Below are 11,958 nucleotides of genomic sequence, written 5' to 3'. Positions count from 1 at the left end.
TCAGTACCTATTAAATGTTATTAAGTTGTTAGGGAAAAAACTGGTTTATATGTAGTCAAATTCCAACAAGTCACTCTATCTGTTCCCCATTTGGACGATGCATTGGTGGTACCCTGTGTGCCCAGATAAATAGAACAATGTGATGGATGGACCAACAGGAGTGTTCATCATATTTTGCATGTGCAATGTGATGGACCAAGGGAGCAATAGCCCAGGAGCCTCAAGCAACCTGCTAATGAAGCATTCCCAACGTTAAGCAAAGCAGCAGCTACCACCAAGTAAAACCGAACTCACGCTACGTGGAGGTCAGGAAATAGCAAAAGCTTGAGGCTGCATGCAGCAAGGTCGCCCCATCTTCGTCAACATATTCCGCGAGGCGGGTACCGGTGACCGCTGGAAGCTTGTGACTGGCTGCCATCGGAGCCGGCGGTCGACAGCAGCATGCATCTCAGCTAAGCTGTTAGTTGTTGAACTAAACTCTGCACATTTCTCCTCCTTCAGACTGTAGCATTTCATTGCCAGTTGACTGTAGCATTTCACGCTGTTGTCGGATAACTGGTTTCGTCAGTCAAATAAAGCTCATGATCCTGAGCCTGTTCAGGACATGGCAGTAGCTATCCGTTCCTTGTTTGTAGGATTAGTTAGGCCGCACTACGAGCACCATGGGATGGCATGGATCATGCGTGTACTGCGGCAGTAGAACTAGCGCGAGACCTGAGCGCCGTGGGATGGCACGATCTGTAGGCTCGATCAGCGCTTCGTGGTAGTTAGCTACTTTAGTGGATCGTTGGCGATCACCTGAATGAAGAGAAGAAACAGAAAAGCTGCAGACAGTTGCACGCAGCACAAATCATCGTCTTTCTCTTGTTCATTTTGCATAACATCAGTGAGATGAGAGAGTTTGGCAACGTCATTTGGTATCAGAGCCTGTGTACCGATCATGGTTGGACCACCTCCACCTCCATTGTCGCTGGCGGCAGCCGCCTCCAAGAAGCCTGGAACATCGGCATCCCCACGTCGCGTGCGCTCACTGAGCCGCGGACGTCGACGAGAAAGGAGCAGCGGCGGTTGCGAGATCGTGGTGCGAGAGGTCGTGAGGGAAACCGGCGGCGGCGGCGGAGGCTCGTCCTGGCCGATCCTCACGAAGACAAACTACACGGAGTGGGCGATACTCATGCGCGTGAAGCTCCAAGGCGCGGGCCTATGGGAGGCCATGGATGCCGACGACGGCACGGAGAGGCTGGAGCGACTGGCGCTCGACGCCATCCTTTCCTACGTGCCTCCAGAGATGGTGCCCATCCTCGCCGCCAAGGAAAATGCAAAGGCTGCCAGGGACGCGATCAAGATGATGCGCGTCGGCGTCGACCGCGCGCGAGAGGCGCGCAGTCAGAAGCTTCGCAGGGAGTACGAGAACCTGACGTTCAATTCAGGAGAGGTGGTGGAGGACTTTGCCCTGCGCATCTCCAGCCTCGTCACAGAGGTGCAGGGCCTCGGGGACACCACCACCGAGCTCGACACCGTCCAGCGCGTCGCGCCGAAAGGGTACGCGCACATGGCATGCTCCATCGAAACCCTTCTCGATCTGAAGGACATGTCCATAGAAGAATTGAGCGGGCGTCTCTCTGCATCTGACGGGCGCGGCGCACCGGAGGAGTCTGCCGGTGGCCAACTGCTGCTCACTGAGGAGGAGTGGCGCGCACGCAGCACGGGCAAGCAGCCTGGTGAGGGGTCATCCAACGGCAGCGCCAGGAGCAAGGGCAAGCCATAGGCACGATCTGGCGCAAACCAGACTGGCAGTGGCAGCAATGCCGGTGGCGGCAACCATGCCGCTCTTGTCGCTACTGCGGCAAAGCTGGCCACTGGGCGAAGGAGTGCCGCAAGGCCAAGAGAGACCGTGATCAGCAGCAGCAGGTCAACTTGGCCCAAGCCACTGAGGAGGAAGCATCGGCGATGACGATGGCCATCGCCACGGAGGTGGAGCCGCAGCAGGCCGTCTTCCTCAACGAGGAGAAGGTAATCCCTGTACCTGATGGCCTCTGGTACTTCGACACCGGCGCGAGCAGTCACATTATGGGGCTGCGCCACGTCTTCGCCACGCTTGACGACACGGTGCATGGCACCGTAAGGTTTGGCGACGGCTCCGTCGTCGACATTCATGGGAAGGGATCCGTCGTCTTCCGCGGATAGAACGGCGAGCAGCGCGTCCTGGCGGACGTGTACTTCATCCCGAGCCTGCGGAGCAACATCATCTCCGTGGGGCAACTAGACTAAGGTGGATACAAGATCAACATCGACAGCGGCATGATGACGATCCTCGATCCGTCGCGCAAGCTCCTCGCTCGTGTCAAGAGCACCGGCAACCGCCTCTACACCGGCATCCTCACTCACGACACGCCGGCATGCCTGATGAGCAAGACCGACGACGCAACGTGGCGCTAGCACGCCAGGTTTGGTCACCTCCACTTCCGCGCTCTGCACACGCTGTCGAGGCGTGGCATAGTGCGAGGACTACCTGACGTCGATCGCGTCGAGTAGTACTGCGACGGGTGCGTGCTTGGGAAGCAACACCGAGCCCCATTCCCGCGCGCGTCCAGCTACCGAGCTGAACGAGGGCTCGAACTGGTCCACACAGATCTTCGTGGACCAATCTCACCGATGACGCCCGGAGGGAACAGCTATTTCCTCCTCGTCGTCGATGACTTCAGCCGTTACATGTGGATAGAGGTGATCAAGGCGAAGAGCGACGCACTCCAGCGGTTTTGCAAGATCAAAGCCGCAGCAGAGGCAGCTAGCAACTGCAAGCTCCGAGCGTTCCGCTCCGATCGCGGAGGGGAGTTCAACTCAGGGGAGTTCAAGGAGTTGTGCGAGGAGAGCGGCATCAAGCACTTCACGACGGTGCCGTACTCCCCTTAGCAGAACGGCGTCGTCGAGCGGCGGAATCAAGCCGTCGTTGAGATGGCGCGCTGCCTCCTGAAGAGCATGGATGTGCCGTCAAAGTTCTGGGGCGAGGCCGGCAGAACTGCGGTGTACATCCTCAACAGGTGCCCCACTCGCGCTCTGAGCGGTGTGACCCCGTACGAGGCATGGCATGGGCGCAAGCCCAGCGTGCAGCACCTGCGCGTGTTCGGGTGCTTTGCGCATGTCAAGAGGGTCGGGCCAGGCATCAGCAAGCTATCCGATCGATCAACAAAGATGGTGTTCATTGGCTAGGGAAGAGGCGTCGAAGTGCTACCGCATGTATGATCCGGTAGCTAACAAACTTCAGGTAACCCGTGATGTTGTCTTTGAAGAAAACAGGCCTGGAGCTGGGATGTGGAGCGCGAACCATCGCCGGCGGCCACCTCGTTCACCGTGATGTACGTTCTGGAGGACGACACGACGGAGGTGGACAATGGCGCCTGGGTAGCACCTGCACCAACGCACAGCGCCACGCCAACGCGTAGCTTCACGCCAGCGCCCAGGATCGCCTCGACACCAACACAAATCGACAGTGCGCCATCGACACCTTCTTTGTCGCCTGGCACACCTGAGACACGGGCTGGCATTCATTGGGCCACGCCACCCACCCATGATGATGGGAGGGACTCAGACTCGGTGCCGGTGAGATACCGGCGTCTGTCGTGCATCTACGACGGGACAAAGGACGACGTCGTCGACGAACCAAGCGAGCACTGCATGCTCACTGCTGAAGAACCACGGAGCGTCGACGAAGCCCTCGAGAACGAAGCTTGGCGCGCCGCGACGGACGAGGAGATGACGTCCATTGACGAGAACAACACGTGGGAACTGACCACACTCCCACGAGGACACAAGGCAATTGGGCTGAAGTGGGTCTTCAAGGTCAAGCACAACGCCGCCGGTGAGCTGGTCAAGTACAAAGCTCGCTTCGTCGCGAAGGGATACACCCCACGCCAGGGGGTGGACTTCGATGAAGTCTTCGCGCCTGTCGCAAGAATGGAGACAGTGAGGCTTCTCCTTGGTCTGGCCGCACACTCTGGGTGGGAAGTACACCATATGGACGTAAAATCTGCGTTCCTCAATGGTGTGCTCACCGAGGAAGGGTTCGTGAGTCAGCCACCGGGGTGTGTCGTCGCCGGCAAGGAAGCAGCGGCACTGAAGTTGCAGAAAGCGCTCTACGGGCTCCGACAAGCACCACGAGCATGGTACGCTAAACTTGACGCCTCCCTCACCTCTCTTGGATTCACTCGAAGTCCATTGGAGCATGCAATATACAGGAGGGGCGACAACATCAAGTATCTGATTGTGGGTGTCTATGTCGACGATCTGATCATTACTGGGACAAAACTGCGGGACATTGTTGAGTTCAAGCAACAAATGCAGAAAAATTTTCAGAATGGGTGACCTAGGTTGGCTCAGTTACTACCTTGGGATTGAAGTGGCCCAGGAGGGAGATCAGATCACTCTCTGTCAGAAAAGATATGCAGAGAAAGTGGTGGAGCTTGCTGGATTGAGCAAGTGCAACTGCTGCCGCACTCCCATGGAATGTCGTCAGAAACTGAAGATAAATGATGACAGTGGAGAGGTGGACAAGACACTCTACAGAAGTGTGATAGGAAGCCTCAGATACTTGGTCAACACCAGGCCTGATATTGCAGTAGCTGTGGGAGTGGCCAGCAGATTCATGGAGAGCCCCACTGCATCACATTGGGCACTGGTCAAGCAGATCTACAGATATGTGCAAGGAACACTCTCATATGGGTGCAGATACAAGAAGGGAGAAGGAGAACCTGTGCTGTTGGGCTACAACGACAGTGACCACGCTGGAGATCTTGATGATCGCAACAGCGCGGTGTTGTCTTCTTCCTTGGCAACAACACTGTGACTTGGAGCTCGCAGAAACAGAAGGTTGTAGCACAGTCTTCGTATGAAGCAGAATACATAGCTGCTGGTGCAGCAGCATGTCAGGGGGTGTGACTCAGTCGACTGCTTGGCGAGTTGACTGGACAAACACCATCCAAGTTCCAACTTCTGGTGGACAACCAATCAGCTATTGCTCTGTGCAAAAACCCTGTGCATCACGATCGCACTAAGCACATCGACATCAAATATCACTACATCAGATCATGCTATGAGGATGGCAAGTTGGATATTGATCATGTGCGGACAGAGGAGCAGCTAGCTGACATTCTCACAAAGGCACTTGGCTTCGTCAGGTTCATCGAGCTGCGTCGATTGCTGGGTGTCGTCGAAGTGCAAGTTTAAGGGGGTGAAGTGTTGAACTAAACTCTGCACATTTCTCCTCCTTCAGACTGTAGCATTTCATCGCCAGTTGACTGTAGCATTTCACGCTGTTGTCGGTTAACTGGTTTCTTCAGTTTCGTCAGTCAAATAAAGCTCATGATCCTGAGCCTCTTTAGGACATGGCAGTAGCTATCCGTTCCTTGTTTGTAGGATTAGTTAGGCCGCACTAGGAGCACCATGGGATGGCATGGATCATGGGTGTACTGCGGCAGTAGAACTAGCGCGAGACCTGGGTGTCGTGGGATGGCATGATCTGTAGGCTCGGTCAGCGCTTAGTGATAGTTAGCTACTTTGGTGGATCGTTGGCGATCACCTGAATAAAGAGAAGAAACAGAAAAGCTGCAGACAGTTGCACGCAGCACAAATCATCGTCTTCCTCTTGTTCATTTTTGCATAACATCAGTGAGTTGAGAGAGTTTGGCAACGTCATTAGTTTTCCTGCCAAACTCCATTGAGCACACTCCACCTGAAAATGGGACTCTGTTGTTACACTGCTGCTCGGCACTAGCCATGGTTGGCGACTGCCCTGGCTGTACCTGTACCCACTGCTGGCTGAACCTAAATATCTGGATTTTGGATGGGCACTTGGCGTGCCCCATGCCCCCATTGATCAGCCCACAACCACAAGGGCTGGACGTGCGGACCAGCATAATCTAGAACCGAAACACCGGTGTTCCAGCATGTCCAAAAGAAAGGCCACGAAAAGGGATCGAACGCACAATCTTTCTTCGGGAATACTGTACGTAGTAGAGATGCATGCACATACTACGTATTCTAGGGCCTGCAACTAATTCAGCTTCCGCTTCTGGGAGATCAGACGGAGCTCGATTAGTTTCTGCTAGACGAGGAATAAGGAACAACCAATACGGGGAACAAGGGAATACCGGACCATATCTGCTTTTGCTCCATGACAATCTCACTCGATTTACAGGGACCTACACATATTAGTACAGTATACCGGGGTCCCCGGCCAGAACCACATGTGCAAGTTTCCCTGCATGTGGCTCGTCCGTCTCAAAAGATGGCTTCAACTCTCGTAACGTAAGAGCATCTCCAGCTTGTACCCCATCCCGTCCTCGTCGCGTATTTTTTGTTTTCGGCCTAGAAAGTTGTCTGAAGAGATGCTGCATTTCGAATCTGAAAGTGCCTCCGGGTTGGCGAGGCAAGCGATGGAGACGCCGCGCGCATCTCCGAGCAAGCGCGCCGGCGCTGCACGCTCTCCCGCCACAACATGTCCTCCCCGCGTAGTTTGGCCTCCTCCTGAGAACGCGAATGACGACGAGGCGGGGCCGTCGTCGGCATCGGCATGGGTTTGGGTTCTGGGGTCGCGCGAGCTCCCTCTGCTTCCACCGATCGAGCTCGACTCGAGCCCAGGTGGCGAGGATGATGACGCCGCTCGGGAGGCGCGCCACCTCGTTATGGCAAGGGCACAACTTCCTCACCATGGTCATCACCAATCTGTGGGAGAAGGCAAAGCGCGCCCGCGACCCGGAGAAGACACACGACAACCAACGGGCGGATCTATTTGTTTGGAGATGGCACGCCGTGGCTACCGTCATTGTCGAATACTCGAACGACTCGTCCGACTTCTCTGACGACATCAACTATGACGGCACCGACGTTGAGGACGCGTGAAGCTCCACCGCCACCACCGTTGCCGAATAAGAACCCAAGTCCCGGGATGTAGATGAATTTGGTGCTAGCTTAGAAATCGTGTTTAGAAATTCCTATTCCACAAATGTTCGTAAATTATTACGGATGAACTAGTGTGGAATTCTGGCGCTAAATTTAAAATTCGTGTTTAGAGTTTGGGATAGAAAATTTATTATGTGGCTTCAGCTTCTCACGTGATGGGCTGATGCAGTTAACATCATCTACGCAAGTTTAGAATTCTGAATGAGGTATCTGCTATAGATGTTCTAACTACTACTTCCTTCGTTTTTATTGAGTTCATGTTCTGGAACTTTTCAAAGTCAAACAGTATTAAGTTTGATTAAAAAATATAAAAAAAAAATCAACAACCATAATACTAAATACATATAGTAAAATGATAACCTTAATAGATGAATTAGATTTGGGAGCTGAGATAACTCCTCTAGATAATGATGAGAAACAAAATAAAGAAAAGCAAATGAGAACTTAACAAAACTTCGTAGAGAGGAGGAATCAAAATGGGCGCAAAGAGCCAAAGTAAAACATATTCAGGAGGAGGGAACCAATATTAAGTACTTTCACCTAATTGCAAATGGAAAGCATAGAAAGAAAAAAATATTTCAGTTAGAACAAGATGAAGGAACCATAGTGGGTGATGAGAATCTACATGTTTATATATCTGAATATTATAAGAAGTTGTTTGGAGAGCCAGCTACTTCTATCCTCACACTGAGTGAGGAGATCCATGAAGATATTCCACAATTAACCCTAGAGGAGAATAATATCCTGGTAGCCGAATTTAATGAGAAGGAGGTCAAGAATGCTATTTTTCAAATGGAGTTAAATAAAGCACTGGGTCCTAATGGGTTTTCCAGATGAGTTTTACCAAATCTTTTGGAATGTGATTAAGGGTGATTTAATGCCAATGTTCTATCAACTGCATTCAGGGGAATTACAGTTGTTCAAACTGAATTTTGGTGTTATTACTCTCTTACACAAAAAGGAGAATGTTGTTCATATACAACAATATAGACCAATATGTCTTCTTAATGTTAGTTTTAAAATTTTCACGAAGGTCGCTACAATTAGAGTTAATATTGTTGCTGAAACAGTTGGCTTTCATGTCAGGACGACATATACTTGAAGGAGTAGTTGTCTTACATGAAACTATCCATGAACTTCATCGAAAGAAGATGGATGGAGTGATTTTCAAAATTGATTTTGAGAAAGCATATGACAAGGTTAAATGGCGTTTTCTTCAGCAAGCCATGCGTATGAAAGGTTTTGATCCCAAATGGTGCAAACTTATCGAACAATTCGTGACAGGCGGAAGCATAGGGATCAAGGTCAATGATGACATTGGTCACTATTTTCAAACCAGGAAAGGACTTCGACAGGGTGATCCGTTGTCACCCATGTTATTCAACATTATTGCAAATATGTTGGCTATCCTAATTGCAAGGGCAAATGAGGATGGCCAGATCAAAGGTCTAATTCCTCATCTTGTTGATGGAGGAATTTCCATACTACAATATGCCGATGATACTATACTTTTCATGGAGCATGATGTTGAAAAAGCTGTTAATATAAAATTAATATTACGATTCTTCGAAGAATTGTCAGGGTTGAAAATAAATTTCCACAAAAGTGAGATTTTCTGTTTTGGTAGGGCTAAGGAAGAAGAATAGCAATGCAAATATTTGTTTGGTTGTGAATCCGGTTCGTTGCCCGTCAGGTATTTAGGTATACCAATCCATCATAGAAAGTTTAAAAATTCTGAATGGAATCCTGTTGAAAGTCGTTTCGAACGAAAACTGGGATGTTGGGCGGGGAAGATGTTATCATGTGGGGATCGCCTTGTATTGATTAATTATGTTCTTACTAGTTTACCATTTTTGACATACCTAAAGGGGTAAGGAAGAGATTAGATTTTTTCCGATCACGTTTCTTTTGGCAATATGAGGAAAATAAAAAGAAATATCGGTTAACTAGGTGAAATGTGATTTGCAGACCTAAGGACTAAGGTGGTCTTGGCGTTGAAGTACTGGAGATAAAAAACTATTGTCTTCTTAGTAAATGGTTATATAAGCTCCTTTCTGAAGAAAGTTTATGGCAGCAACTATTAAAAAACAGATATCTTTCGTAAAAGACTTTGGCTGAAGTTGAAAGTAGGCCGACTAATTCACCTTTCTGAAAGGGATTAACGAAAGTTAAGGGAATATTTTTTTAGCATAGGGAGTTTTAAAATTGGCTCAGGAGAAGGAGTTCGCTTCTTGGAAGATATATGGCTAGGAGAGCAAACCCTGGCATCTCAATACCCACAACTATATAACATAATTTATCGTAAACATGATACGGTGGCAACTGTTATGAGTTCGGTTCCGTTAAATATTGGTTTTCGGATGCAACTTTTGGGTAATAGATGGGATCAATGGGTACATTTATGTCAACGATTAATGGAGATAAATTTAAATGAAGATCAAGATAAGTTTGTTTGGGGTCTAACATCATCAGGGATTTTCACTGTCAAGTCTATATATGTTGATATGTTAAATGGTCATACAAGATACCTACACAAATATCTTTGGAAATTAGAAATCCCAAAAAAAATTAAAATCTTCATGTGGTTCCTTCGTAAGAAAGTTCTTTTGTCTCGTGATAATCTAGCAAAGCGGAATTGGAATGGAAATACAAAATGTTGTTTCTGTGACGCCGATGAATCAGTTGAACATTTGTTTATTTCATGCCCTTTTGCTAGACTTGTTTGGCGAGTAATTTTTGTTGCATATAATATTCCTCCTCCATCCAATATCACAAATATGTTTGGGAATTGGCTTAATGGAACAGACAAAATAGATTAAGCTAGGATTTGCATTGGTGTTTCGGCTTTATGTTGATCGATATAGAATTACAGGAATGATATTGTTTTTAACAAAAAAGATTCTACTAATTTTCTGCAGGTTATTCACACTAGATACATTGGATCCAATTTTGGCGCTTCTTGCTCCCGGAGGACCAGCGGGAGTGTATGATTTCTGAATGCAACCGCATTCAAATGGTTGCCCAGGATATTTTCTACCAGGCTACTTGGCGGCCTATTAAAACATTGGAAGATGCGTAGATTGCTTAGCATGTTTCTTATTTTCAGATGATTGATTTTTGTATCAAACCTCGTTGATCCATGATTTGTAACTCTTGAATATATTTTTTTTAATAAAAGGTTGTGTGCATCAACCGATGCAGAGACCGGGATACCCCATTTCGAAAATAAATAGTAAAATATAGCTTACCATGATCGCAATACTATTACTTCTACATTGTGAGTGTTGATATTTTTCCCTAAGCATTAAGTTAACTTTTTACAAAATTTGACATTGACTAAATCCAGAACACAAATTAACAAACTAATTGTGACTGGAGGGAGTAGTATATAAAGGATGAATGCCAAAGTACAAATGGGGTTTCGATCAGTTCGATAATACACCGTACTTTGTACCAGATGGCCCAATTTTGTTGCCCTTAGTTTCTTTCTAGCGTAGAAAAAGAAATGGCCAATGCCTACTTTTGTTGTCCTTGAGTTAGAAGAAATAGAAATGCGCAATGCGCAAATAGTACTACTTCTGGCCATAAATAGATGTCAAAAATTTATTTAAATTTAAATGTATCTAGCCACGATTTAGTGTATAGATACATCTGAATTTAGAAAAATCTTTGGCATCATTTATGGACAGAGGCAACGAGAAGTAATCAAGGGGCTCTGCTAAGTTCATAGTCTGACGAAACTGAAAACCTGCTCACGCTGCAGGCCCAAACCCCACTCGTCGACAACGGGCGGAAACCCCACTTCGCCGATGGAGTAGGGCACCGGAATTGCCCGCCGCCGTAGCCTGTCCCTGCATCCCAGATCAAGGCGAGGGAGGAGGGAGCTGGAGTGGCCCGCCGCCAAAGCACGAGCCTCCATCCCCAAATCGTGTCGAGTGAGGATGGAGCCGGAATGGTCCGCCGCCGCAGCCCGCGCCTCCATCCCCAAATCGACGCGAGCGACGAGTGCGCTGGAATGACCCGGCGCCGTCCCCCGTGGCACCTCGCCGACGTCGCCTGCCTGCCTACCTGCCGGACGACGACATGCTCCGGGAGATCCTCCTCCGCCTCCCGCCGCAGCCGTCTTCCCTACCCCACGCCTCCGCCGTCAGCAAGCATTGGCTAGGACTCGTCACTGACCCCCGGTTCCTCCGCCAGTTCTATGTACACCACCGGAAGCCGCCCACCCTTGGCGTCTTCGAGCGCAGCCACGAGGGCATCGTGTTCATCCCCATGCTTGATTGCCGGTCTTGTCCTTGTCAAAGACCATGGGTGGAATGAGGTCGTTGTGTGCGACCCCATCACTGGCCAGCACCGCCGCCGGTTCCGCCATGCTCGTCTCGCCGCCCCGCGCGCTGCTCGCCCGCCCCACTTCTTGGTCGCTATCTGCTGAAATTCAACCCAACCGGCGGCTAATTCCAGCGAGCGTATCACATTATGTAGTAGCTCGCCGGAATTTGGCCGTACTCCGGCAAGTCTACCGGTGAAATGTGTCCGCGCGAGGTGATTTTTCAATCGACATGGCGTTGACCATATCTAGGTTGATCTGCAAAAACGCCTGCAAAACTTCAATTATAAAGATCGCGGGCTCATATCCAGGTTAACCTGCAAAATACTTTAAGAATTTGACCATTTTAAGGTGTTTGGTCTGAAAAAATAGGGAGTGACTATTGGACAGCTGTCTGTTCCTTAATTCAGAAACAGAAACATTTTCAAACCAATGAGGTGACAGTTGTATAATTCAAAAACCAAAGAAATGACGAAAAACCGTCTGTTTTCAATACACCAGACAGACGCATTTTCAACCTCCTTTTCCTCCGTCCCACATTGAGTTCCAACGGTTCAGTTTTGGGTCTAAGATTGAGTTACAACCGGCTATAGCTAAAAAAGGCCTCTTGCACCAACTCGCACGCCACCTTCTCCAGCAAATAACCACTCTCTCCACAACTGTCAATTGAGATA

The 11,958-nt window shown here is 49.2% G+C and overlaps 1 protein-coding gene across 1 annotated transcript; it reads left to right on the top strand.

Moving 5' to 3' along the window:
- The first annotated feature begins 4,498 nt into the window (after positions 1–4,498).
- On the top strand, positions 4,499–4,843 carry LOC139837839 (secreted RxLR effector protein 161-like). Its single transcript, XM_071827139.1, has one exon. The coding sequence runs from the start codon at positions 4,499–4,501 to the stop codon at positions 4,841–4,843; it is 345 nt and encodes a 114-aa protein (XP_071683240.1).
- Positions 4,844–11,958: the final 7,115 nt, after the last annotated feature.

The sequence above is a fragment of the Lolium perenne genome, chromosome 3 (genome assembly GCF_019359855.2).
Source record: "Lolium perenne isolate Kyuss_39 chromosome 3, Kyuss_2.0, whole genome shotgun sequence".
Classification (NCBI taxonomy): domain Eukaryota; kingdom Viridiplantae; phylum Streptophyta; class Magnoliopsida; order Poales; family Poaceae; genus Lolium; species Lolium perenne.
This window is presented reverse-complemented; position numbering and strand designations above follow the sequence as displayed.